Source organism: Alternaria arbusti, assembly GCF_024043155.1.
Source record: "Alternaria arbusti strain BMP 1465 chromosome Unknown scaffold_10, whole genome shotgun sequence".
NCBI classification, from domain to species: domain Eukaryota; kingdom Fungi; phylum Ascomycota; class Dothideomycetes; order Pleosporales; family Pleosporaceae; genus Alternaria; species Alternaria arbusti.
The window spans coordinates 512,646-539,527 of NW_026249950.1; the positions used below are offsets into that span (position 1 = coordinate 512,646).

The 26,882-nt window shown below is 53.8% G+C and overlaps 9 protein-coding genes across 9 annotated transcripts; 7 read left to right on the forward strand and 2 right to left on the reverse strand.

Annotated features, from left to right (window-relative positions):
- Positions 1–20: 20 nt before the first annotated feature.
- On the forward strand, positions 21–536 carry J4E86_007431 (uncharacterized protein; the record flags this gene model as incomplete). The annotated part of the gene is made up of 1 exon (XM_051447951.1): positions 21–536. The coding sequence occupies one exon, from the start codon at positions 21–23 to the stop codon at positions 534–536; it is 516 nt and encodes a 171-aa protein (XP_051300889.1).
- Positions 537–1,296: 760 nt separating this feature from the next.
- On the forward strand, positions 1,297–3,002 carry J4E86_007432 (uncharacterized protein; the record flags this gene model as incomplete). The annotated part of the gene is made up of 3 exons (XM_051447952.1): positions 1,297–1,528; positions 1,578–1,958; positions 2,014–3,002. The coding sequence occupies 3 exons, from the start codon at positions 1,297–1,299 to the stop codon at positions 3,000–3,002; spliced, it is 1,602 nt and encodes a 533-aa protein (XP_051300890.1).
- Positions 3,003–3,654: 652 nt separating this feature from the next.
- On the forward strand, positions 3,655–6,051 carry J4E86_007433 (uncharacterized protein; the record flags this gene model as incomplete). Its single annotated transcript, XM_051447953.1, has 1 exon — positions 3,655–6,051. One exon carries the CDS (start codon positions 3,655–3,657, stop codon positions 6,049–6,051), a length of 2,397 nt encoding a protein of 798 aa, XP_051300891.1.
- A 391-nt stretch (positions 6,052–6,442) lies between these two features.
- J4E86_007434 (uncharacterized protein) lies at positions 6,443–6,905 on the reverse strand (the record flags this gene model as incomplete). Its single annotated transcript, XM_051447954.1, has 3 exons — positions 6,443–6,735; positions 6,788–6,827; positions 6,900–6,905. 3 exons carry the CDS (start codon positions 6,903–6,905, stop codon positions 6,443–6,445), a joined length of 339 nt encoding a protein of 112 aa, XP_051300892.1.
- Positions 6,906–8,102: 1,197 nt separating this feature from the next.
- Positions 8,103–9,925, forward strand: J4E86_007435 (uncharacterized protein; the record flags this gene model as incomplete). The annotated part of the gene is made up of 4 exons (XM_051447955.1): positions 8,103–8,113; positions 8,254–9,492; positions 9,540–9,621; positions 9,674–9,925. 4 exons carry the CDS (start codon positions 8,103–8,105, stop codon positions 9,923–9,925), a joined length of 1,584 nt encoding a protein of 527 aa, XP_051300893.1.
- Positions 9,926–10,264: 339 nt separating this feature from the next.
- J4E86_007436 (uncharacterized protein) lies at positions 10,265–11,584 on the forward strand (the record flags this gene model as incomplete). The annotated part of the gene is made up of 1 exon (XM_051447956.1): positions 10,265–11,584. One exon carries the CDS (start codon positions 10,265–10,267, stop codon positions 11,582–11,584), a length of 1,320 nt encoding a protein of 439 aa, XP_051300894.1.
- Positions 11,585–12,382: 798 nt separating this feature from the next.
- On the forward strand, positions 12,383–15,954 carry J4E86_007437 (uncharacterized protein; the record flags this gene model as incomplete). The annotated part of the gene is made up of 4 exons (XM_051447957.1): positions 12,383–12,522; positions 12,603–12,772; positions 12,887–15,642; positions 15,694–15,954. The coding sequence occupies 4 exons, from the start codon at positions 12,383–12,385 to the stop codon at positions 15,952–15,954; spliced, it is 3,327 nt and encodes a 1,108-aa protein (XP_051300895.1).
- Positions 15,955–17,361: 1,407 nt separating this feature from the next.
- On the forward strand, positions 17,362–19,422 carry J4E86_007438 (uncharacterized protein; the record flags this gene model as incomplete). Its single annotated transcript, XM_051447958.1, has 4 exons — positions 17,362–17,505; positions 17,555–18,382; positions 18,447–18,929; positions 18,982–19,422. The coding sequence occupies 4 exons, from the start codon at positions 17,362–17,364 to the stop codon at positions 19,420–19,422; spliced, it is 1,896 nt and encodes a 631-aa protein (XP_051300896.1).
- A 3,930-nt stretch (positions 19,423–23,352) lies between these two features.
- Positions 23,353–24,570, reverse strand: J4E86_007439 (uncharacterized protein; the record flags this gene model as incomplete). Its single annotated transcript, XM_051447959.1, has 1 exon — positions 23,353–24,570. The coding sequence occupies one exon, from the start codon at positions 24,568–24,570 to the stop codon at positions 23,353–23,355; it is 1,218 nt and encodes a 405-aa protein (XP_051300897.1).
- Between the last annotated feature and the right edge of the window lie 2,312 nt (positions 24,571–26,882).

Sequence of the window (26,882 nt, forward strand, 5' to 3'; positions counted from 1 at the left end):
AGCTAAGTATCAGCGCCGCTATGTCAACGCAACGCCAAGATTCGCAGCACGAAACCACACGGGGCGCTGTCAGTACCAAAGTGGTAAATAGCGACTCCTCGATGAACCTAGAGATGGCCTACGACTATGCAAAGCACATGAACTCAAGCGAGAGGAGTGCGCCCATGCCAGACACAAAGACGCTCGGGATGGAACAGGACGGCAAGCCATTCATCACACTCACATCCTATAACTGCGACTCCACTTCTCGTTCCCCAGTCGAATCCCAGCCACTGGTGCATCTCTTCAAACCCATCAGCGAAGATGAGATACGCAACCATACGGCCCATATAACTTCGACATCCCGTGCCGAGGAAGAGAAGGCGGCACTTACGCAGTTGAATGCAGAGTTGGACGCGCATTTCCAAGTTCTACAGAGCGAGTTTGAGTGCAAAAGGGGAATCAGCTGGACACCGTTGCGGCCGTGGGGTAATGAAGAGTGGGAGTGGAGCGATGATGGCCGTGATGAGGGGGACGATGTGTTCGACTGGTCCTGAGAATTACATGCGCAGCTGGAGAGGCTGGGCATAGTGAGATGGTGAGGTGGTGATGAGGTATTGTTCATGTGACTTGCACATCTGCTCGGGCCAATGGAGAGCGATGTAGATGCAGTGTGGAGAGCATACGCGAGACGGTTTTGCTCACGTGCCTCTCAGGATGGCTAGAAATGGTAAACTGGTACGCTACTTCTGAGCGAGGGGTTTCGGCCCATGATGTGCCTGCATGATTGCAGTGGTTGTAGTGGTAATGCTTCCCCGCGTTGTTCCGGACCAGACTTTCATTCCTGGGGAGGGGTTGGTGTGCATGAACTTACGTCTGTCGAGCAGGGGGTGTTGCGAGAGATGTTTTTGATGCCACTCCAGGCTAGTAGCGTCTCTGCTTGCGTCCATGTACGAGCGGAAATATGGTCACATTGAATCGAAGAAAACGATGCGTGTAATCGCGAGCAAATGTGCGCGGACGCATTCGAGGACCATGGTAACAGGTGGCGGGCCGTCTCGCGCTTCCGTCAATGGGGTCCACTGCATCGAGGTGTATTGCATATGTGCTGACCTTTGTCAGTACAGAGCTGGAACTCTCGTCCCAAGTTCCATCGCCGTGCATGCCAGCCATAAGATCTGTCGCCTCCCCGCACTCTCCATCTTTCAACCTTCACATTCCCAGATCTACCGCCGACTGCACTCTGCCTTATCTAGAGTTTAGTGTCTTGCAGGCCATTCAACTTCCACGACTGAACTTACTGATAACATCCAAATCATGACGACCCAAGTTAGGAACGACAGCGACGCCAGTTCTGGTGGCTCTGACCCCCGCAACAAGCAAGCTGCGGATGCGATAGAGATGGTCGCGGCACACAGCCGTCAAGCCCAACCCAGCGGCCCCCTGGAGCTCAACGAAGTGAACGCATATGAGAAGACCGGGTATGCGTTCTCAAACAAGAAGAAATGGGCGATTTTGACTGTCGTTGGACTCTGCCAAACCAGCATGAGTAAGTGGTCTTACCAACTGTCTAGTCATACGAGGCTAACAGGCGACAGACTATAACGCAGCGGTCTACTCCAACGCAATTGGGCCGCTCAACGAGCACTACCATCTCGGCAGCAACCACTTCACCAACGCAAGAGCGGGTATGGCATGGTTTTTGATCCTGTACGGTATTGGGTGCGAACTATGGGCGCCCTGGTCCGAGGAGTACGGACGATGGCCAATTATGCAGATATCCCTCTTCACCGTCAACATCTGGCAGATCATGGCCGGTGCCAGTACGTCCTGGGGCCATGTGCTGGCTGCGCGTCTGCTCGGCGGTATCTGCTCTGCCGGCGGCTCCGTCACACTCGGAATGGTTGCGGACATGTTCGATCCCGAAGATCAGCAGCTCCCTATCCTCTGGGTCAGCTTGTGGAGCTGTCTAGGTTCCGGTATGTAAACCTCATGTCATAGATGTCTGAGGAATGAAATGCTAACTGTCTCCAGTAATTGGCGGCATCTGTGGAGGTCCCATCGAGCAATTCCTTCACTGGCGGTGGAACTTCTGGATCCAGCTTATCCTAGGCGCCACTGTTCAGTTCGTTCACTTCTGCTTCGTGCCGGAGACCAGGTCGACAATTATGCTTAACAAGGTAGCCAAGAAGCAACGCAAGCAGAACCCAGATGCCAATGTCGTCGGTCCAACTGAGACGGACAAGCTGAACCTCAAGAAATGTGGCAAGATCATGGGTCGACCATACAAGATGCTAGTCTGTGAACCGATCGTTGGCTTCCTGTCGCTGCTCAGTGGATTCAGCGACGCCCTCATCTTCAGTTTCCTCGAGTCATACGGTTACGTGTTCGGCAAGGAGGGATGGGGCTTCACTCCTAGTCAGCTAGGGCTCGCCTTGTTCGCTCTCTTCATCGGCTACTGGCTAGCAGCAGTGCTATACGTACCCGTCATCCGAAAACACAATCAGCAGCGCAGCAACGGGAAAGTGCTGAGTCCCGAGAGCCGACTATCAGCCCTCCGCTGGATCGTCCTGCTCCTGCCGATTGGCCTATTCGGGTCAGCGTTTGTAGTATCTGGCCCACCCCTTCCCTGGATTGCGCCCCTCATCTTCGCGGTCCTGATCGGATGCGCAAATCTCGCCATCTACTTCGCCACGATCGACTACATGGTTGCCGCGTACGGAGGCACGTATTCCGCTTCAGCCACCGGTGGCAATGGCTTCGCCCGAGACGTCCTTGCCGGTATTTGCTCCTTCTACACCGGTCCGATGTACAAGAAGCTCGGTGTCACAAATTCGACTTGGGTCTTGTTCGCCATCTCCGCTCTCGTTTGCGCCCCGGTCTTCTTCATCTACAAATGGGGCCCTACCATGAGAGCTAAGAGTCTGTATGCTGAGCGAATCCAGCAGGAGAGGGAAAAGAACGCCGCTGCCAAACAAGCAATGCGGGAAGCTTCAGAGACTGTGTCTGAGGTGCAGGCATGAAATGGGATGGAAGAAGATGTTGTGTTGTCGTTATTTTTAGGTCCATCGCTCGTCTACTGTTCGTTTTGTGATACCCAAGAGGGTCATAGTTTTGGGTTGCGCGAGTTGCTGGTAGAATACTGTAGATATCCCAATGGACATTTTACCTTCAACGCGTCACACGTGAACGGTTGCTCGCTCATCGTGAGAAACGTGTCTCTGAAGATCTTACAGATGCCCAGGAAGAGTTTCGACATGGGAGACTGAGTAATATAGGTGGTTGCGGGTGGGTGGGGGATACTTGGACAGGTTGATGATTGCAACCGTGAAGATCTAAAGTCGCAGGTGTGGTCCATGTAAAGACGCCAAGCTTAGTGCACTAGCACGGCAACATTGGAAGAGTGACTTTGTAGTTTAGTGTGACGCTGGTATTAGTGATGGGTGATGCCTGATCGCGATTGCTGGGATAGTGAAGAGGAAGCAGGAGCGCTAGCGTCTCACCTGACACCGCGACATCGCGCATAGACTCGGCGCACTTCAGCCTAGAGTCGTGAACACAGCCAACGCCACACGAGACCATTGCGCGCGCAGTCTCACCGCGAGCACAACAATGCGCATCCCACCCGCCGTTCCTCTACACACCTTGTAGCCCTCTCGTACCGACGCCTTCACAATGTGGTTCCTGGAGCACGAGAGCCTCTTCGGAGGCAAGCGCGTCTGGCTCCGCCCCGGATCACAGCAACTGTTCGGTCGCACCAAGTCAGACGACAAAGATGGCCCACAAGGAAAAAATTGGAAGATTGAAAACAAGGCGGTCTCGCGCAAGCATGTTATGCTGAAGGTGTATGACGCAGCACCAGAAGACGGCACAAAGCTTCACAAGAGGTCTCAGATCGAGGTGACCGATCTGAGTTGCAGGCAGGGAGTCACAATCGACGAGAAAACTACATTGAAGAGCCAGAAGGCCTCCGATGGGTCGATAGAATACAGCCGCGAGACCCTGAAAGGCACCGAACATACCATCAGATTGGCTGCCAGCTATGCGCCATTCAAGATCGTCTGGCGCCCAGTCGTCTTTACATATGCTTCGAAGGAATCAAAAGAGAACAAAGCCCGCAGCGCGCAGCTACACACCCTAGACATCAAGACTACAACCGACTTCGTATTCGACAAGACCACCCACGTCGTATCCGCGAAACGGAACCTTCCCAAAGTCCTCTCGGGTCTGACTTCAGCCAAACACATCGTCACTACAGAGTTCCTTGATAAAGTCCTCATTGTGGCTGCTCCATCGGTCGACGAAGAAAACAATTACCTGCCTTCGAAGCTAGAAGAGGATTTTGATGCATGGTGGCCAGCGGAGAAGGAATACATACCAGGAATTGACAAAGAGCCGGTTCATCAGCCACATGAGATGTTGCTACCTGATCCCTCGCGGTCAGATGTCTTCTCTGGGCTGACTTTTGTGTTTCTGAGCGAAAGCCAACACAGTAGTTTGCTGGATCCCGTCACCGGTGGAGGCGGTAAGGCATTACTATACAATCTACAACTTGGCGAGACAACGGTAGACGAGTATGTCGATCACGTCCACAATGTGGCAGGAAAGAAGCGACGTGGCAAACCTGGCGACAAGCTTCCCGTCATAACGGTGCGCTTAAACGTACTAGCAGAGGACGAATGGCTCAAGAGCTTTCGGATCGGCGTTGATCAGGCACTTGGGCAGCGCTCGATCGAACAGAAGGAGTTTCTCGACACGATTCTCACAGGGGACCGTGCCTCAATACAAAGCCCGCCCGCAGAAGTGATTGCTACTGCACCACCAGAGGTCACAAGCAGTGGCCGCTCTATGCGTCAACCAACACCAATGTCTGAATCTAGGGCACCGTCGCAGGCCCCCGAGGAGAACGAACCTCCTGCGGAAGAGCCCGCAAAGATCAACCCACGAAAGCGCATCCACCGGCCAAAGACAAGCCGCTTCACGGGCTTTGATGATGACGAACCCATCCCGAAGAAGAAACTGAAGGTCGAAAATCCTCCAGTGGAAGACGTCCAGCAGTCTGTACCACTACGAGGACCATCGATGACAGCTTCGCAAGCACGCAATACATCAGGTACACCAAGTCAAGCTTCTCCGCCATCAAACACCCGAAAGACGATCGAGAAAGAAGAGCAGATGGATACCCTGTTCCCGACGGCCGCCAAAATGAGGGCACAAAGAGCAGCTACGCGTGCGCCATCGGCTTCTGTCGAGCCCGAAGAAGGGGGCCCGGTGAAAAGAGCATCCACTATAGCAGCTGCTCGGGAGCGACTCAACTTGGCAAAAGACAAGTCCGAAAAGGAAATCAATATCCGCGAGCATACTCGTAAGCGCATCAAAGAAGAAGAGGAGCGTCGCAAGGCAGACGAGGAGAGCTTGCGAGAAGCGCTTGAAGGTATCGACATCACTGAGCTGAAGAACCTGGCCCAAATAGAAGAGATGGACGTTCTACCTCGGCAGAACAGAGGCCCTTCGCGCAATCAAAGTCAAACCAATAACGAGCGCTGGAACGCTGAGTGGAACGGTCGCAAGAACTTTAAGAGGTTCCGTCGCCGTGGTGCCGAACAGGGCGTCCAAGCCCACAAAGTCATCGTCACGCTTGAAGAAGCACCAGCCAAGAAGGGCTTCGGCCTCACTGACGCCTTCTTTCTCGAAGACCCTGAGCCCTCTTTCCGTTCACGCGATAGCCGGCGCGGTCGCAACGCAGCAGCGGACGATTCGTCAGAGCCAGAAGTCGGTGGCTTCACTCGTCGGAAACGGACTACGCAGTCTCAGGCGCAGCAAGAAGTCATTAATGTGGAAGATAGCGGACCGGACGACGAGGAGGTTCCAGAACAACGAACGCAGAAGAGTAGTGGGCGGACGCAGAGGGTTGTAGAGACACAGCTTGAGAGCACGCAGACGCAGAGGGGGAAGAAGAGGGGATCTGACGCTGCGAGCGGGCAGCCTGCTAGTAAGAAGGGGAGGTTTAGCAGAAAGGACGACGATAGCGATGATGAGGAGACTGGATTCAGGTTCAAACGGAGAACATGAGGGTAAGATCATCGGTCTGTTTTCTCGATTTATACATAAGCGCGTATGATACCCTGCATGGAGTGCGCAGCGATAGCGGAATAGACCTGAGTTCATCGATAGCGAAGAGAGAACATGTTGGAATAATTTTGATTCGTAATCTCATAGACAATGGTTTCGCCCCAACGCCGTCTGCCTGCTAATCGAGAGGGAAACTCGACGCCGTGCTCTTCATCCAACTTCCAAGCCATTCAGGTATCGCCAAGATGTGCCCAACGCACCACGACTCATCTAGCCAGCCCCAGCTGCCAGAGCTTCTAGTCGCCCGCCTCGTGTAGCGTTTCATCTTCCGCACATCCGCAGATCACATATTCGCCGTGACTTCGTCGCTGATTGTGGGTATACAACGCATCTATCGCTTGCGCTCAAAGTAGGAACTGGAACCGAAGAAGGCGACGCTTTGGTCCATGACCGTCTCGCCGACCCAGAGGTAGCTCTCGAACCATTTCTGGGCGCTGGGGTTTTCGCCGAAAGTATCTGGCTTCACACTGGGTCTGGGTTTAGCTTTAGCTCCGATCTTGTAGTTTTGCGCGGCGACGAAACGGGGGGTTGTGGAGGAGAGGTGGGTTGGGTGGCGCTTGAAGGGATGGATGGGGACATACGTGAGGCCAGTTGAGCGGCGGACGCCGGCGAGGAAGGCGGATACTGGGGTAATGTTAGCGATGGATATGGTTGGGGCGAAAGTGAGGGTGCGTACTTAATACCGCATCGAAGGCGTAATGTGCGACTTTGCCGAGCTGTTACTTGTGTGAGTTACGGAGCATGCGACTCGGTGGTCCACAAACGCAGTAGTAGAGTAGTAGACATACAACCATGATGGGCGACGTGGGAGGTGGCGGATGAATGTGAGGCTACGTGAGGCTGCTTGGGGAGAGCGTGGCGACTGGGGTTCAGGAGGTTCGGTGGGTGTGGGTGTTGTTGTTGAGTGCAGGATGCGGGATGCGGTGTAGAGTGGAGGTGTGGCTGGTGCCCTTCCTTAGTCACTTGTCTGCATGTGATTGCGCTGGCACACGACCTCAGCGTTCCCTAGTGTAGAGGGTCTAAAAGCCGATGTGACAGGTGCATCAATTCGATCGAGTTCAGGTGCTACCCATAGATGGGCATGTCCGTCGCGGGACTATCTTTATCGACTACCTATGCGACTGTCCGCGATGTCCTACAGGCTCAGATACGCAGAACGGTCCCCACTAATATGGAACTGGACCGTATTGTCGCATCAATGGGACCTTCCCTTTGACCTCGGGCAAGCATGCGGAGCAGCTGCGGGTGATTTAGGAGCGGACCCTACGACAGGTGCGCCTGCTATATAACAAGGGCCTGCCGCGACGATGTCTTGTTCTTGACCCCATGAAACCTCCAAGACACGACCATCTCCGCGCGGGTAACCCACTGAAAAATCCATTACACGCCAGCAGCCGGCCGCGCACCAGCACAACCGCCCACTAGCCGGATACGCCCAGAGCGAGGGCGCCGAGATTTTTCAATCGCTTTGCAAATGCGCGTCGGATGGCTGGCTTATCTGGGCGGGATGTTCAAGGGCAATGAGGCGACAACGTGGGCGGAGTGGAAGAAGCAAATGGGCGTCACGACAGTCAACCATGGGACGTGTTCAGCAGGCAGTCGGCCCAGGGTTCGGCGCATAACGAAAGACTCTTATTCAACCAAACCGTCTCCAGACCATTTTCTGACTGCAATCTGTTTCCAATTCTCATATCCAAACCGCCGCAGGGTGCAGCAGCCCCACGTACTAAGCAGCATACTAGCGCGCTACTAACTGCCCCTCCAAAACACGCTCAACAGCCAACAAAACTTCTAGCCCGTCGCAGCACAAGATAAACCCGTCGACCGCCGTTTTCCAGAGAGCAGCCTGTTCTTCTCTCTTCCTCTCATCCCCCAGCCGTCGCGCATTCAATTGGAGTCCCTCACACAGACTCTCTACCCGGCCCCGCACTCCGCGACAGCGACTCAGTCTTCCCCCTTCACAGCCCTCTCTCTGAACACTATCAGCAGAAATGGCGAACGCGTACGTATAGATTATTCTCTTACAACAGAACGCCAGCAGTTCTTCATAGAAACCCTAGCAGTTGAGCTCACATCTTCACGCGTTACAAGTTGCTTCTACATAGAAGCATCCAACTCCAACACCTACTGACAGCAATACAGTCTAGACCACCTCAACTCCGGCAGGACCAGGATTGAGTGGCTCAGCCAGCTCAACACTGAGTACACACCTGCCAAGGAGTACCGAAGAACCTCCATCATCTGCACCATCGGTCCCAAGACAAACTCCGCCGAGAAGATCAACTCCCTCCGCAAAGTTGGTCTCAATGTCGTTCGCATGAACTTCTCCCACGGCTCCTACGAGTACCACCAGTCCGTCATCGACCATGCGCGCGAGGCGGAGAGGACACAGCCCGGCCGGCCTCTGGCTATTGCCCTTGACACCAAGGGCCCAGAGATCCGAACTGGTAACACTGTGGGCGATGCCGACATTCCCATCAAGGCTGGCTCCATCATAAACATCACCACCGACGACCAATATGCCACGGCATGCGACGACAAGAACATGTACGTCGACTACAAGAACATCACCAAGGTCATCGCACCTGGTCGCATAATCTACGTCGATGACGGTGTCCTCTCATTTGAGGTCCTCGAGATCACAGACGACCAGACACTCAAGTGCAAGTGTGTCAACAACGGCAAGATCTCGTCGAGGAAGGGTGTCAACCTGCCCAAGACCGACATTGACCTTCCCCCACTATCCGAGAAGGACAAGGCCGATCTCAAGTTCGGTGTCAAGAACAAGGTCGACATGGTCTTCGCCTCATTCATCCGCCGCGGCAGCGACATCACTGCCATTCGTGAGGTGCTCGGCGAGGAGGGCAAGGACATCCAGATCATTGCCAAGGTCGAGAACCAGCAAGGTGTGAACAACTTTGACGAGATCCTGAGGGAGACCGACGGTGTCATGGTCGCTCGTGGTGACCTTGGTATCGAGATCCCGCCCAGCCAGGTCTTCATCGCCCAGAAGATGATGATCACCAAGTGCAACATTGCCGGAAAGCCTGTCATCTGCGCAACCCAGATGCTCGAGTCCATGACCTACAACCCGCGCCCAACCCGCGCTGAAGTTAGCGATGTCGGTAACGCTGTTCTCGACGGTGCCGACTGTGTCATGTTGTCTGGAGAGACCGCCAAGGGTGACTACCCCGTCGAGGCCGTCACCATGATGCACGAGACCTGCCTGCTCGCCGAGGTCGCTATCCCATACGTCAACGCGTTCGATGAGCTGAGGAAGCTGGCACCCGTCCCATGCCCTACTACCGAGACTTGTGCAATGGCTGCCGTCAGTGCCAGTCTCGAGCAGAACGCTGGCGCCATCTTGGTTCTGACCACGAGGTGAGTCTCCTAGCATGTTGTACATTTGTGATTCTAACGTGCATTAGTGGTACCACCGCCCGCCTCGTCTCCAAGTACCGCCCCGTCTGCCCTATCATCATGGTTACCCGCAATGAGATGGCTGCTAGGGTAAGTTTTGCTTTTTCCAGTGCACAGGGATTCCCTTGGCTAACTTGAGTAGTATTCACACCTGTACCGCGGCGTTTACCCATTCTACTTCCCCGAGAAGAAGCCCGACTTCAAGACGGAGCCATGGCAGGAGGATGTTGACCGCCGTTTGAAGTGGGGAATCATGAACGCCATCAAGCTCGGTGTTCTCAGCAAGGGAGATCCAGTTATTTGCGTACAGGGCTGGAGGGGAGGAATGGGACACACCAACACACTCCGCATTGTCCCCGCGCAGGAAGACCTTGGCCTTGACCAAGACGCGTGAAGGTAGCGTCGGAGCGGACGTTTGGTTGTTTAGATAGAAGGTGTGGAGTGCGCTGCAGGAGGCGCATATACATGACTCGTTTGCGCAAATGACGGTCTGGCGCATAGGGACACAAGATTTGGTGTAAACACTAGCGGATCAAGCAAACTCTTTAATGATTACCTCTTCGCACAAGTTCCAGGTGATGGTCGCATGCTAGACAGGCAGTAGCTACCCAGGTACCTGAGGCGGCACAACGTTGGAACAAAGGAGCCCAGAGTGGAATCGTCCGTGCGCCCAGCAACACTAGGCATCTGTACACGATGGTGAGTCCGACGCACAACCCTACCACAACCCACGATGGACATATCTGCGCTAGTAAATCACGATGGGGAAGCATCGGTGCTACCGCGCCGTTCACTCTCCCACCCCCATTCCCTTCCCGCATCCTCCCCTGTCACTCCCGCCGCAAAGATACCGACGCCTAAACCCAGCCAGCAGCAGATGTCGCTGAAACGGAAGCGCCATGACCCCAAGCCCATATGGGCGTATCGCGAAGGCGAACAGCTTCCACCTGAGCTCAGGCAGCTGCAAGAGCAACAACGCCAACAGTCGCGTCCCCCTCCGCCTGCTGTAGTCCCCCAGGCACACTCACGCGCGCAACCTGCGCTTCCATCTCACCCTCCTCCGCCGCGACCTCAACCGTCTCCGAACGCCGAACGAAACGGACACGCGCACAGCGATGCCGGCGCGCCTCCTCCTCCAGCAGCCACTGCATCTGGACTCTCTCGCTTCGTGCGGCCAATGTTCCACGATGCGCAACTCTACGACGTCGTCGCGCACGAAGTATGCGAATTCATCTGGGCCACAGCCGTTAACAACGAGGCGGTACGAAACGCGATCGCAGATCCAAAGGTGCAACTGGAAGTCGAAGCGCGCTGGGGTCAGATCCTAGAAAAGCAGACCGACCAGCGACTGCGCGGGGTCTGGAACACAGAATGCGTTATCAAGTCTGAAGCCTTGGATGTCAAGTTCGAAAGCACTATGACTGCTCTTCAACACAAGCGCATGAACCACGCCCTCAACGCTCAGGTCCAGCAGTCGAAGATACCCGGTGCTCCGCGCCCGCCGATCGATTACCGACATACCTACGAGACGGACATGTTCTACGAGCTCGACCAGGAAGGCTTCTCCACGTTGAATCCTATAGTTCAGCGTCTCATCAGCGCATCCGGTACCCGGCAGAAGGTCCGCGTAACTCGCGACAAGAACACGGGCGACTTCGTGCGAGCCATGATAAAACATCGGATAGGGAACCTCGAGATCAGCTCTCCTAAGACAGAGTGGGACTATCGCATCGGTATCAACCTCGAAATCGACTTCCCGGGCCCGATTGAAAGCCTCAAGGCCGCGCTAGAGCCAGGAAAGACGCTGGAGAGTATGCAGCGACAAAAAGACCGCATGTCCTATTCATGGCTGGGCGCATACCAAATTGATCTCACGCAGGTCACACAAGGGACTAGCAAGAATCATGAGCTGGAGTTGGAGTTGGATTCTGATCTTCTCATCGCTGAGGCAGACAAGGTGAGGCTCAAGCAGCCTACCGAGTTTGAGGACATAATCAGCGGAATGATGAACAATTTGCGGGTTGCGTCACGCATAATCACGCATGCCGCTTAGAAAAGGGGGAAACCCCCAACACCGTGGAGCCTACATTGATGCTAGATTTCCAATTATGCTCATTTTTGTCCTAATGTAGGCGCCTGGCCTGTTCAGGTTCTGCCTTGTATGAGGTGCTTTGTATTATTATTATCTGATCTTTGCGGCGTTACATATCCAGAGGCACAACGAAGATGGGACCAGCAGCATTATACGGAGTTAGTCTTCAGAATTAAGATACCCAGTTTCACCTACCTCTTATAGAGTATCACTCTCGACACAAACCTAGGAGACTGCATTGCCTTGGGATGTTAACAAACTCATGGTATTATGCTGATGTAGACTTCAGAGTACCTGTCAATTCAGATGAGTTGTTTCATCCCTGTTCGTACCATGCAGACTGTCATCCAAGTGCATGCTCAAAGTGACGTGGAAGTCCGGAGCTTATCGTAGGAGTGATGCGCCGGTAGCGTATTATGTCATGCTCAAAGTGGACCAGGGTCGCCGCTTCCGAAACTCACGAGCTACTGTTTAGACCATCACGTACACGATTCCCCGAACACCACAAGGGCGCCACGCCATCCCCCATCAACCACCCACCCTCCATCTTCCCGTCCCTCTTTCACTGCGACCGTCACCATAGAGTCCGCCGCAGCACCGCCTCAGATTATCCTTTGACCTTAGGCAAGCCGCAGGCGCCACAGCGCAGCTCCACACGCTTCTACCCACTTCCGCAACAACAGCTCCCTCTCTCACCACCAACGCGGACGGCCGTCCCACTACACGAAGCCATACATTGCTCCCGCAAGACACAATACAATGGTTGGCCTCACGTCCGCCGCCGGTGTTGTCGGCTTCCTCTCGGAACCCGACCCGGCCCTGCGCTCGTTCGCCCTCCAGCGGCTGAACGAGGAGATCGACCTGCTGTGGCCAGAGGTCGCGGGGTCTGTCAGTCAAATGTAAGGAACTCAGCTGAGCTATCACGCGCGCTCATCGCCATATCGCCATCAAAACAGCTGCTAACATGGGTGCGTCATAGTGAGGCGCTCTACGAAGACGACTCGTTCCCCGAGCGAGAGCTGGCCGCTCTGGTAGCCGCCAAGGTGTACTACCAGCTGCAAGAGTACAATGAGAGCATGGTCTTCGCCTTGGGCGCAGGCAAGCTCTTCGACATCCACAAGGCAGCCGAGTTCGAGGAGACAATACTGGGTAAGACACCGCGGACAACCGAGTTTCACTTTCAGCTCATGTTTACCTTCATCACGAGCTGAAACAGCGGGTTCATCAGACTTCGAGCACAGTTTGCTAACTTGCTTTTTCCAGCCAAATGCTTAGACACGTACATCGCGCTGTCCGTCATGCACAACCCCCCGACACCGGTCAGCAAGGCGAGCCAGGCCCCTCCTCAACTGAGCACATCCTTCTCCGGAAACGCGGCAGGAGGTGCCAGCACTGCAGCCAGTCTTGCTTCGCCGATAACGCCCTTCTCCCAGTCCGCGTTACCCTCCAAGTCGCTTCTCTCCAGGGAAGACTCGTCGACATTCGACCCTACACTCCCCGGAGGAGGCAATGCCGGTGTACCAGGGGCCCACCCCACCCCGATGGTATTGCAGCGAAACGTGCAGAAGAACCTCCACAGCACTGTACGGCGGATATTCGAGAGCTGCTACGAGAGCGGCAACTACAAGCAGGTCGTTGGAATCGCCATCGAGGCGCGGAATCTCGATGTTCTGCGCGAGTCGATTGTCCGCGCAAGCCAGGACGGAAAGAAGCAGGGCAAGAAGCCTGCGCAGCCCTCCGCACAGAGCGAGGACTTGATGGAATACGTTCTCGACATCTGCATGAACGTGGTACAAGAGCGAGGACTGAGGAACGAGATCCTCCGCCTGATTCTGGATCTCCTCAATGACGACCAGATCCCGAACCCCGATTACTTCTCCATCGCCAAGTGTGTCGTATACCTCAACCAGCACTCGCTGGCTTCGAAGCTCATCCGGCAGCTGATTGAGCGAGGAGACGACAAGTCTCGCGCAGTTGCATACCAGATCTCCTTCGACCTCTACGAGAATGGCACACAAGAGTTCCTCACAAAGATCATGGAAGAGCTGCCGGAAGCTGAGAAGGAAGACGCGCAGAAGCCCTCGGATGCAGGCGAGTCGGACTCTCTGCTCGCAGATGTGGATACTAGCAACTCAAAGGGTGACCAGGCGAGTGAAGATCAGATCAAGGTGTATAACAATGTCCGCTACATTCTCCGCGGAACCAAGAGCATCGAGCTGAACCTCGAGTTCCTGTACAGAAACAACCGCACAGACAAGGCTGTGCTCAACAAGGTCCGCGACAGCTTAGAGGCTAGGAACTCCATCTTCCACTCCAGTGTTACCTTCGCCAACGCCTTCATGAATGCTGGCACTACCAATGACACATTCTTCCGCGAGAACCTGGAATGGCTGGGAAAGGCAGTCAACTGGTCCAAGTTCTCCGCGACCGCTGCTCTGGGTGTCATCCACCGCGGCAACATCACACAAGGGCAGAAGCTTCTTGAGCCTTACCTGCCCAAGGACAGTGTCTCATCGGGCTCTCATTACGAGCAGGGTGGATCACTATACGCACTTGGTCTGATCTACGCGAACCACGGATCCAACGTTCTTGATCTGCTCCTGAAGCAGTTCCAGAACGCATCTGAAGAGGTCATTCAGCATGGTGGTGCGCTCGGTCTTGGCGTTGCTGGCATGGCCACTGGCTCCGAGGAGATCTTCGAGGCCTTCAAGAACGTTCTGTACACAGACTCTGCCATCAACGGTGAGGCCGTCGGTCTCTCCATGGGTCTTGTCATGCTCGGCACTGGCAACATCAAGGCACTCGAAGACATGATCCAGTACGCGCACGACACACAGCACGAGAAGATTGTTCGCGGTCTAGCCATGGGCATGGCACTCATCATGTACGGCCGACAAGAGGCTGCCGACGAGCTCATCAATGGGCTCCTCGACGACCCAGACCCAACCCTGCGATACGGAGGTATCATGACTATCGCTCTTGCGTACTGTGGCACAGGCAGCAACAAGGCCGTCAGAAGGTTACTCCACGTTGCCGTCAGTGACGTCAGCGATGATGTACGAAGAGTAGCAGTCATGAGCTTGGGTTTCATCCTCTTCAGGAAGCCAGGCAGTGTTCCCCGCATGGTTGAGCTTCTCGCCGAGTCATACAACCCGCACGTGCGATACGGAGCCACCATGGCTCTGGGTATTGCTTGCGCGGGAACTGGTCTCCCAGAGGCCGTAGATCTGTTGGAGCCAATGATGAAGGACTCCACCGACTTCGTCCGACAAGGTGCTTTGATTGCGCTGTCCATGATCATGGTACAGCAAAACGAGGCAATGAACCCCAAGGTAGCATCCATCCGTAAGCAGCTCGCGAAGGTGGTGAGCGACCGCCACGAGGATGCTATGGCCAAGTTCGGTGCTGCTCTTGCCCTGGGTATCATTGATGCCGGAGGTAGGAATTGCACAATCGGTCTGCAGACGCCGACCGGCAACCTGAACATGGCGGCCATTGTCGGTATGGCCGTCTTCACCCAGTACTGGTACTGGTTCCCTCTGACTCACTTCCTCTCGTTGAGCTTCACGTCTACCGCCGTCATTGGTCTAGACCAGGAGTTGGAAATCCCGTCGTTCAAGTTCCACAGCAACACTAGGCCAAGCATGTTCGATTACCCGCCAGACGCAGAGGTCAAGGCAGAAGAGGCGCCCGAGAAGATCAAGACCGCAGTCCTATCCACCACCGCTCAAGATAAGCGACGACGGATGGTAAAGGAGCGCCAAAAGCGGAGGGAAAGCATGGATGTGGACCACACTCCTACCACACCCAAGCCTGCGGACGACGATAAGATGGACGTAGACGAGGACCCTAAGAAGGAAGATGGCGAGAAGGCTGACGGTGCCCAAAATGTGGAGGCTTCAAAGAAGAAGGTTGAGAAGGAGAAGGTTGGCTACGAGCTGGAGAACATGTCGCGTGTACTGCCGCCCCAAGTGAAGTACATCAGCTTCCCAAGCGAACGATATGTACCAGTGAAGAAGGTTAGTCATTTGCTCACCACGTCGAAGATCCTTAAGCTAACCCATCACCAGCCAACACTCGGTGTCATCCTTCTCACAGACACCAAGCCTTCAGAACCAAAGACGCTCCTAGAGCTCAAGGTAAAGAAGGCCGTGCCTGCCCCTGCCCCTGGCGCGTCGGGCTCTTCAGGAGATCAAGGACCAGAAGGCATATCAGTAACAACTGCTGCAGCGCCGGTCAGTGATAACATGGTGGATGAGGGCGAGGCCGAGGCTTCCGCTCCGGGTGAGTTTATCTACGAGTCCGACACGAACCCGGACGACGACGAGTAAACGACGTCGTCGGACTTGAGCGTGAGCAGTGTGTTTCTGTACTATCAGCCTATTGGCAGTTGGACGTCGCAGTGGAGGAGGTAGCTTTTGCATTCATCATAGGTTATAGGGAGGCTTGTAGAGCCACCTTTCCCCGTCGCCTTTTAGACTAGGATGCATGTATAATAGCCAGAGGGTTTATCTTTGATATTAATGACTCCAGCGTGCGCAAGTGGTGATGTAATGACAGAGACATGTATTGGCTTCCAGAACCCTGAAGAAGGTATGGCGGATCACACGACACGAAGATCCCTGGTCTTTCAGGAACCGCTGGCATGCTATGTCGGTAGTGGAGGTGGAGCTCAATATGTGTATATTAAGAGGCCGAGTAGTGGCGAGCGGGGCTGGCATTCAGTGACAAGGCTGCAGATGAAAGGTAGCTTGCTAATTGACCACTGCTAGCTGCAAATGCCGTCCTCGTGAGAGTGAACAATTTCTCGGTGCAATTGTCGCGAAGAAGAGCTGAAGGCGGCTCAAGTGTTTTGAGGAGCGGGTCGCACCTCCCCTGCGTTCCCCGGATTGTTCGGTCCGCTAGCTCGGTTTGCGGGTGGAAGGCGGCTGGCCTGTCTTCTAGACTTCATCTTTCGCAAACATCAACATTAGCAACAATGCTTGAACAATAGCATCAAACATGTACCGCAGACTGCCAAACGTCGCTCTCGCCGCCGATACTGCAGCTCAGCCCAGGTCTCACAAGGGCGTGCGATGACGCCTGCATCTGCCCTGTGTCAGAACGCCAGGCAATCGCGAAGCGAAGGGATTGCGGCATGGTACGAATGGGCGGCCTCGGTGGCTTCCTCGATTCTTCCATCGCTTCCGCGAGGTCTCACTCTCTGAAACGGAATACTTCCATTCGGTACAAGGGCTTTTCCACCAACATGCGGGATGCGCCTCCACCAACACCCAGCTGATACACAGTCAGAAAGCTGTCGCATAAGCTACATGTCCTTGAGCAGCATGTGAAATGGCCACCCACAACCTCAAGCCATCTCATCTTACCCTTCAAGCCAGACTCCAATCATTGCTGTCTCCCCAGACTTAAGCGAATCCGCAGGTCTGCAAATACCCGGTCATCATGCGGGACCCCCCTGCACTGTGCCACATGCATGCGAGGCTGCGCTTTAAGGACGGGGATGTATAGCCCACGCTGTTCTTACTGGCGAGGCGAATCTGGATTTCTTGGTCGCGTGGATGGGGACGGAATATATTAGTGTGCCTTGCGTCCGCGCTCGCAGCTCCGCGGTGTTTCTGGCTGTCGAATGCTGATGCGTGGGCCATGCTGTTCGTTACCTTGGGCTTGAGGAAGACTTCATTGTTCAATTCATTTCGACAACAGTATTGTTTTTCCCGTGGCGGGACTTTGTCGACATGGATTACCGCCACAAGAGGGATGTACACACTTCGCATACGGAGCGTAGCAGCTCGACGCAGATTCGCCAGGTGCAGAATGTTGCTTTTGCCGATGCAACGGCCAAGGCTAACGTTCGGCCATGGACGAAGGCTATGTTCAAGGTATGGATAGCGGAAGCGTTCTACAAGGATGGTGTTAACGGTGTAACAGCTGTATCTCTGCCTCTTGATCGCCACACTCAACTCTTGTATCAATGGATACGATGGATCGCTCATGGGGGCTATCAACAGTTACCCTCAGTACCGTTCCTATTTTAACTTCAACGAGACCGAAGGAACTCCTACTACCGGAATCGTCTATGCCATTTACACCATCGGGAATCTAGTCGGATCCTTCGTTGCTGGACCTGCAACAGACTTTAGGGGAAGAAAATGGGGGATGTGTATCGGTACCTCGATCATCATAATCGGCGCCTGCATCCAAGCAACATGCCACAACCTAGGAGGTTTCATGGGCGGTCGCTTCGTCCTCGGTTTTGGCGTTGCTATCACTTCGACCGCTGGTCCCGCTTATGTGTCTGAGATGGCACACCCATCCTACCGCGGCATTTGCACGGGAATCTTCAATACGTTCTGGTACGTTGGCGGTATCCCAGGTACGTTTGTTCCGTATGGGACTAGCAAAATCGACGGATCGCAGTCCTGGCGTTTTCCAATATGGCTTCAGATGATATTCGCTGGTATTGTGTTTGTGAGCTCGCCGTTCCTGCCGGAAACGCCCAGATGGCTCATCGCAAACGACCGACATGAGGAAGCCCTGGATACCATGGCACGCTTTCATGGCGAGGGTAACCGCGATTCGCCTATCGTCAAGCTGGAGTATAAAGAGATGGTCGAAGATATCAGCGTTACTGGATCAGATAAGAGATGGTGGGATTACCGAGAACTCTTCAACTCACGAGAAGCTCGATACAGAACTATGTTAGTAGTATGCATGGCCTTTTTTGGACAGTGGTCAGGGAATGGCCCTGTATCCTACGTAAGTTCTGACTGTACGAAGTGCATGTGAGACACAGACTGACTTCGTACCTCTACCTCTGCAGTACTACCCAACTATACTTCAGGGCGCTGGCATAGCCAACAATCGCACACGCCTGCTCTACAATGGCATGCAGAACGTTGTTTCATTTGCCGGCGCAGTGTTTGGAGCCGTCTACACTGACTCTTGGGGCCGCCGACCCCAACTCCTCGTATCCACCGGCCTACTAGTTGGCATCCTCACCATTGTCTGCGCCCTAGTTGCCACCAATCTCAAAAGGGGACCAGATGGAAAGCCAATCTACGATGCAAATCACACACCGGAAATCGAGAGGATTGGACAGGCAAGAGCAGTGATCGCGTTCTTCTTCATCTTCGGGTTCGTCTATTCGACGGGTTACACGCCGTTGCAACAGCTGTATCCGGTCGAGTGTCTACGATATGAATCTAGAGCCAAAGGGATGGCGTTTTACAACTTCTGGGTGAACATTGCAAACTTCTACAATACCTTTGTTACTGGAATTGCGTTTTCAGGCGCAGGATGGAAGGTATGTGTGATCATCTCGTCAGCACATAAACCCTGCTAACTTTTCCTCGCAGTACTACTTTCTATTCATCTTCTGGGACATATTCGAATTCATCGTTATCTACTTCTTCTTCGTCGAAACACGTCGCCGTACCCTCGAGGAAATCAGCGACATCTTCAACGCAAAACAGCCAGTCAAACACTCTCTGAACAAGACCCGTATCATTGTCCATGGGAACGGAAGGGGTGTAACAGCGATGCTTGACAAAGAGGAGATGGTCATGGAGAGGGATTTTGGCAATGATATGGATGGCGCCGGGGCGAGAGTTATGGCGAGGAGGGAGAGGGATTCAGCCGGGAGTGAAGGCAGGCTTGTGAGTCATGAGTCCGTGAGAGATTCTCTGAGGGACAGGGTTATGGATCCGGGGAGGGGTAGTGGAGAGAGCGAGGGCATGTCCGGTCGGTATGAGATGAGTAGTTGGATGGACAACGGGGCGAAGTATACAACCACTTAGACGACCATGTTTGTAGATATGTTTTCTTCCAATGTACATTTTACAATCCACGGTAGTCTTTGAACAACTAAGTACGCAATCGGGTGAAGAAAGTGAATGCACAAATGTACAGCCCCTAGACGCAGTCAGTATACCTCCTAACAAAGATGGATGTTCACTCACACAAGATACCACATACGGAAAACCCAATCCCGCACCTCCCCATTCAATAGCCCTAACCCACAGCACAGTCATCAACGGCGCGCCAACCAAAGACCCCAGTGTCTTGGTCAGCATAACAATACTAAAATCCTGCGCATCAGAATGTTCCAGTGCGACAAGCGACGACTTGACCAGCGACATGGTGAACACAGGCAGAGCAGAACCCAGGGCGTATATTATAAGTCCTGGACACATCAGCTCACATAATCCACGAATCACGGGAACGCAATAGATAACGTACCAGTAAGCAACATCCAGAACCGACTCGCCACAGCTACAAAAAGCACACCCAGCACCGACACTGCAATACTTACCCTCGCGCCCATCACGTTCAACCTAACATCATCGCCTCTCACAGCTTTTGCTGAAATCGACGTGCGGATAAGTCGGGGAACGACTACGACCAGCAACGTGAGGTTCACGAGTGCTTTGGCTGAGAGGAGGTATCCCGCTTGTGCGAAGGTCCAATTGTAGCGTTTGGAAATGTATTGAACGAGCAGCTTTGTATCGGAACTTGCTAGTGCGGTGAAGAAGAAAGTCACCAAGAGGACTTGGAAATTATATCTCCCGAGCACTAGATCGCGTAGTCGATAGAGGGTCTGAATGATGGTTTGGTAGGTGGTGGGTGGAGGGTTGAAAGCGGTGCTGTAGCGGGTTGGGCTGGTATCTGTGTTGCCGAGTAAGGGCCCGGCTTCCTCTATTTCCTCCACGGGTCCGGACGTAGGGTTTCTGGTAGTGTGTCGAGGGCTCGTGGTGTTGGGAAGTAAGATGATTGTTGTTATTGCGCAGAGCAGGAGGGCGATGTTGAGCCAGAAGGGCAGCCAGAGGTTCTTGCTCATGGTGAATGCCGCTAGGGTTGGGCCCATGAAGGAAACGATGTATGATGTCGAGCTGATGTAAGAGAAGTAGGATGCGCTGTGGATACTTAGCGTGTTCTTCTATACGGACGGATGTTTACTCACCGCTGAACATACTCGCTTGTCAAAGCCGAAGTAAGCGTGAAAATTGTTGACTGAAAGACACACTCGCCTCCTAGAATATTGAAGATCGGGCCTGCAAGGATAGATTCGGTTGGTAGAAGATGTGGAAGGTGTCCTGGTCTAGTTTAGTGAGTGAACATAGTGGTATTACAAACCAATTTACTGTGAGGAAGCATCGCGATGAAGATAGTTCATATTGAGACGATACATACCAACAACAATAGCCCATACACTCATCACAATCCGTGGGACAATATTGCACCACAATACAGTCCTGACACCCCACTTCTCCGCGACATAGCTGAACGGTATAGTCACAACGAAGTCTGATGTACACAGTATTAGCACAAACGGCATCTCTCTCGATACCAAACTCATCCACCACATACCAAATACAACGCTCATCGTCTCCATACTACCTTGCAGCCACGCCAGCTTCCTCTGAACATCCTTGATTTTACATAACAGCTCCGGTATCGAGCCATCAGGTTGAATGACAGATACATCATACTTTTGATAATGTTCTTGACATAATCGCAACTCTATCACTCGATTGAGTGGTAACGTGTATAGAACAGAGGATAGCTGGACCAAGAGGAGAAGAAGTACCAAGGGCCATATTGCACGCTTGCGAGAGGGAGAAGGCATTGGAGACGGACTGCGCGATGACGGTGAGGACGGTGTCGCGACGCTTGTAAGTAGTGGCGCGCTGCTGTCAAAGTTAGACATCGTCTTAAGGCTCAGTCAAAGTCATTGTGTATCATCGCGGAACATTTGGCCAAGTGTGAGATTATGGTGTGCTATTGGTGTGGCTTCTAACGTGCGGTATCGCGATGTTGCGATAAGATAGGCTTCACGTGAGCAGCGATAGTGAACCTCAGAAGGCCGTCCACAACACGACATCACCAAACGCATCCCATCGCATCTTAGACCGAACTCATATTCTTCACATTCCTCAAACCTATGCTCTGTATGCTCGTAGCCGCGTGACTCTGTTTCTAAATGCATTGCCGGACTTTATCCCGTGAACCTGTAGGGCTACCCCAGCCACTACATGCCGCCAACGCATCGCAATCTGCAACACACCAAATCGCGTCCCGGTGAGCTGATCCGCCTCAACACTAAGCGTACCGCGTTGATCCCTTGTCGTTCAACGACCCGTCTGACATACAGCGCACCTTCCTTTGTCGCCCAAAGACTGTTATTTGCCTCTTCCTGCGGAGACGTGGCTGGCTGTGTCAAGGGGCCTTCCTTGCACGGGATTTGCTGTCGGGTACTCCGGACAACGCCACATCCACTGATTTCCTGACAATGCGCATGCCGAAATGGCGAGGCTGGGAGATAATCGTCGATTTCCTGTTTTCGAGTCTGAGGGAGGATTTTCCCATGTGCCGTCTTTCTGTATGCATGATCATGCAGCGTCTGTGCTGGATTTGCTTTTCCCATGCTTAATTGTCATGTATCCACCTAGCGCGCAACCAGCTACAAGCAAAGTGAGGAGGAAAAGTAGCACCATAGCGCGAACTTTGTTCCTCATCCATCGACTCCGTAGTGTATTGCCGCTTTGCCTTCCATGGTTGTCCAGGGATATGTAGCCTCTCCGCCAAGGTATGCTATCCAATATTTCGAAGGACTCGACGGACGCAGGGGACGGCGGCGCAGACGTGGGGTCAGACTCGGCATAACGCGGACAGAGCGTGTTGTGTGCGAATGTAGTATCATCGTCGGTATAGGGTGAGAGCAGTTTGTAGCCTGCTTTAGACGAGTTTGCGGTAGTAATAGAGATCTGGGGCGGTTAGTAGGTGGAAGCGCTGATAGGCCCCTACAGGCGCCGTGTAATACTTACTAGAGGCATACTCGCCAGCGTTTGCAGTTGAGTAAAGGAGGGTCTGCGTGCTTCGATGAGCAGAGCAAGGCAATCTTAAGCAATTGAGATGGCATTGCTTGCTGTGAAACATGCGTGTACCCTGCGGCGTGGACTGTGTAGCATCCACTCGCCCAGCATATATCACCAAGAATATCGCATGATGAAACACAGAAACAACGGGATACCAGGGCGAAAGCGAGCATGGAAGACCAATTCCTCAATTTTGGGCGACCGTTTCTATACTATTGATGCTCTTCGTAGCTCTTCCAGCCCGGCTGTCCAGTAACATTCTGATGAGCTTGCAACAACACGCCCACATCACTTCAACACTTTTTCACCGTTCCACCGCATATGCAAAAGGAAAGTAGACAACCGTGAACAAATGAGGTGTCCGAAAAAAGTTTTGGATTGAGAAAGGAAGGGTATCTCGGCTCGCGTAAGCAAACAACAGTTGCGAGTGAGCCTGGTTGTGCTGGCTTGTGTATTTCCAATTTCAGCCTGTAGCCGCTTATCCTCCCCACATGCTGCAGAACAGATCAAACAACCCGTATTAGATGGACTTTATATCCAAGAAGAAAGGGTGCTCGACCTGATCTGGGCTCCACTAGCCACCGCAGGCTAATGCCGTGCGCATGGCAGCAGACGACCGGTAAATTTTGGTCGGACCTAACAAAAGAAATGCTCGAAACAGAAAAGTGACGTCTTTGATATCGCAATATAACAGTAACAAGACGCTTGTAAATGCTGGAAGAAATGACCTGCTATGACGCTCATACGAGTATTTTTGGTACAACGGAGCGCGATGGATGTGATCATGACAGTCCATGGCAGTTGAGTTTTTCGACAGCGGTAAGAATGGCCACTGCCTGGCGCGGTGATCTTTTAAACATGGAGGTATTGGTTGTGGAAGTATTGACCCTGATGTTGCATGTTGGACTGATGCTCCGGAGTGGGTGTCGTGGGATACATGGATTGAGGCTGTGACTTGACAACATGACCATACGTGAAGTGCTCACCCTCTGGCGTAATCGGTGGGGTGGGGCATCCGTTCTGCATGACAGAGCTGTATGGGTTCTTGTTGGGCGTCTGCGGGTAAGCGTTGACATTGGGCACGGGCTTGGGCTCCTCGATGGTGACGGTCGGGGGTGGCGTAGGAGGGGCAGCCTGGCGGCGCGCGATCTGCGCTTGTCTTTGCAGGAATTCCTCGACGGTGGCGGACACAGTGGACAGATGCATGGATGCATACTTGCGGGAAAGTACCGGGGATGGCTGATACAGGTGGTTGGACAGACCGATGACTGTTTGAGGGTCGTAAGCACCAGACCAGTCGGTGTTGCGTGCTTGGGGTCGGGACAGGACGCATCTCGCAAGGGCAAGGGCGGATCGGGCGAGGACGGATGGCCGGGTGGAGACGAACTCCTTGTGGAAGAGGGCAATCTCGGCGATGTAGAGAGCCATGTGCTCAACTTCGGCATCGTATGGGGCTTCTGAGAGAGCGATCTGGAGGAATGCGTCGACTGTGGTGTGGCCGATCATCCAGTTCAGGGTTTGCAGAACGTGCCATTCCATCTGAGTGAACATCTCGTCATCGTAGAGAGAGCAGCACATCGACTTCAACTCCCGTACGGTGGGTACGCGGTCCTTCTTGTCACCGTACTTGGCGGCAATGAGGAGGGCTGCGCAGCCAACGAGCTGGTAGTGACGCTTGTAGACAACGCGGCGGGAGCAGTAGCGGTCGAGGAGGTTGACCGCCAGGAAGAGGGTCTCGGGCAACAGCTGGAAGGCAGCGTGGGCTTCAACCAAGAAGTCGAGGAGGTAGGGGCGCATGAACCACTGGATCTCGGTCTGGATGTCAATGGAGTTGACGTCTGGTAGGGTTTGTCCTTCCATATGGATCATGTGTTGCATGATGTCTTCTTGGTATTCATCAGCGGTCATCCTTGATAGCTCTTCGGCAATGGCTCGTTGTTGCATCTTGGATACAGCTCGGTGGCGTTCTCTTGCCTCAGCTCGCATGGCATAGATGCCATCGTCGTGTGACTCTACAAAGTAGGAGTCGCACTGGCCGTAGCGGGATTGTTGTTGTTGGTGGTACGCCATGTTGATGTGTTCGGTATGTATCGGGTAGTATCGTCAGGTCTCCGGGATAGACGTGGTCGGGTGTAAGGGGTTTAGTGAGTGGACAGCTTCGAATGATGAGCCGGATTAGAGAGTGGCAGCCTGAAAGGCAACGGTACAAAGAGTGTGATTAGCTGGTATGTAAAAGAAGGTCTGTAGTCGGTGATCCTCTAGTGCTGAGGGTCGAATGTGTTGGTACAGAGCTGGACACATTTCGTTAGCGGAAGTTCATCGTCCAGAACCCAATGGATATCCATACCTTTGCAGAATTAATACAATTATTGTAGTGAGCGAATGGAGTGTACAAAAACACGAGCGGAAAAGGTCGAAGAAGGCGCAGATTTCATCCAGAAGACTGATTGACGCGGTCTCGTATATCCCTTAGTAAAAAGGGATGTCGTAGGGCAGAGCACGAGCTAACGAGTCCGCCGGGCTAGAGGTATATCGTCGAGGGTACTGGCGACTGAGATCTAGGCTGATGTGTGAGCCTTGGGTCGAGAGATGGCGATGACGATGGTGAGTACGAACAGTGCAAGTCCTTTTCGGCGCTGAAGAAGTAGGCACAGCTAGTAGTAGACAACCTATAAGAAAGACATGTTAGCGATTGATCAGAACGAAAAGTTATGCCCTGAGTAGTGGGTCAGACCCATTTAGGTAAGGGTCCTGGTCGCTAGTCGAATTGAGGCCATAGCGAGGACGGGACGAGGCGGTGAACGACGGTGAAGAACTGTGGAGATCTGGCAGGATGGTGTATAGCGACGTCTGAGCTGTCAAGATAACGAAGCCCAGCTGCCAAGGAGCATACGACTGTTATATCGGCCACTGCCGCACTCCATATCCACATCCATTGTTCATCCACATGAGTGAAAGAGCAGACGTCACAGGACATCGGGATCCGAGATTGCGCAATACTGGGGTGAAGCGTGGCTGTTCCGACAAGACGGGTTCTTTACGAGGTTGCTGAGGCAGTGTTCCGATGGTTGGGTTCGTGGCTGAACGCCCTTTGTCCGACACCCTTCTTCACCCACACAAACGCCCGACCCCCAAATCAATGCCGTCCCCGCATGTCGTCCTGGTCTTCCTCTCCAGTCCCTGCCTCAATGTTTCTAATCTCATCCCAATGTTCTTCGATGGTTCGGCCTCCTTTGTCGAGTCCATAGGGCCGGGAAATCTTCGGGTGAGCACAGCCAGCATGGGTGGAAAACCCCGGAATCAAAGGAACAAGAGATAAGTGACCTACCGAGATGATGGCTCAATCGTCACACACGAGGCTGATGGTACAGGTATCGGGTGGATAGCTGTGTAGAGAGCGAAGGACTAGAGTACAGCGAGTTCGTGTTCTCAGCTATCTCTACGTCCAGCGAGAGACGAGGGAGGAGGTCGGCGGAGGAATGAGGGCGGAAGGTACAGGGAGTCTGGACTCTTCACGATCCTATTCGAGGAGAGACGGCGGTCGGGTTTAGGGGACCGAGAGCAGGAGATGGGGAGTTTTATGGAAAGATAGGAGCCGAAACACTCAGCACCACATCAGATCCAAAGTTTCTCCGTGCTCGACCGTGGTGAAAGAGAGATATGAGGAGAGGGAGAGAGGGTGAGAGGAGAGTACGATACAGACGGACGTAGCTTGGAGAAAACGACTGGGCGAGCAAAGCCCTAGGAGGTTGCCGCTAACCGCATCTGACACACGGCAACTTGCACAGCATGGGAACAGGGAACTTGATACGCCCACAGCGCCCAGCCAGCCGATGCGTATTCCGCCGCCGTCGTGCCCCATTGTGGATCAACCATGGCGTTTTTGCGTCTGGGAAGCTTCGGCCAGGAACACGCTCGTTGAACGCGTCCTAGTCCCGTGTCTTCCGCAACCATCACCACCACGCCCAGCCCCGGTGCGGTGCTGCTCCCGTCGCGGTCGCGCGCACCCGCTGCTGTGCCCGCCGTGCTGCACACCGCGCCTGACTGCAGCGTAGGACGAACTTGAGTCTGCTCGCACCAATACTCGCTGCTGCACTTGCTTTTCTCAACGCGGCACCGACGCTCTGAGCAGCGCCGTGGCTGTAATCTTCGCCTGGCCCCGCTCGAATTAGAGCCCTGCCAGGGCGCCGGTGAGGCCACTCATGCAGCTATACAAGGTTGCAGGATAGCCTACGATCGCTGTCCAATGTCGCCCTCGCCTGCGCACAGGAAACAACTTGCTTTGCACACGGCCAAGACCTGCATAGGGCGTTGTGGCCGCCGCTCTCGCTGCTTGCATCCCAAACATGCCTGCGCCAGAGTCGTGGTTCCCCTGGCATGCT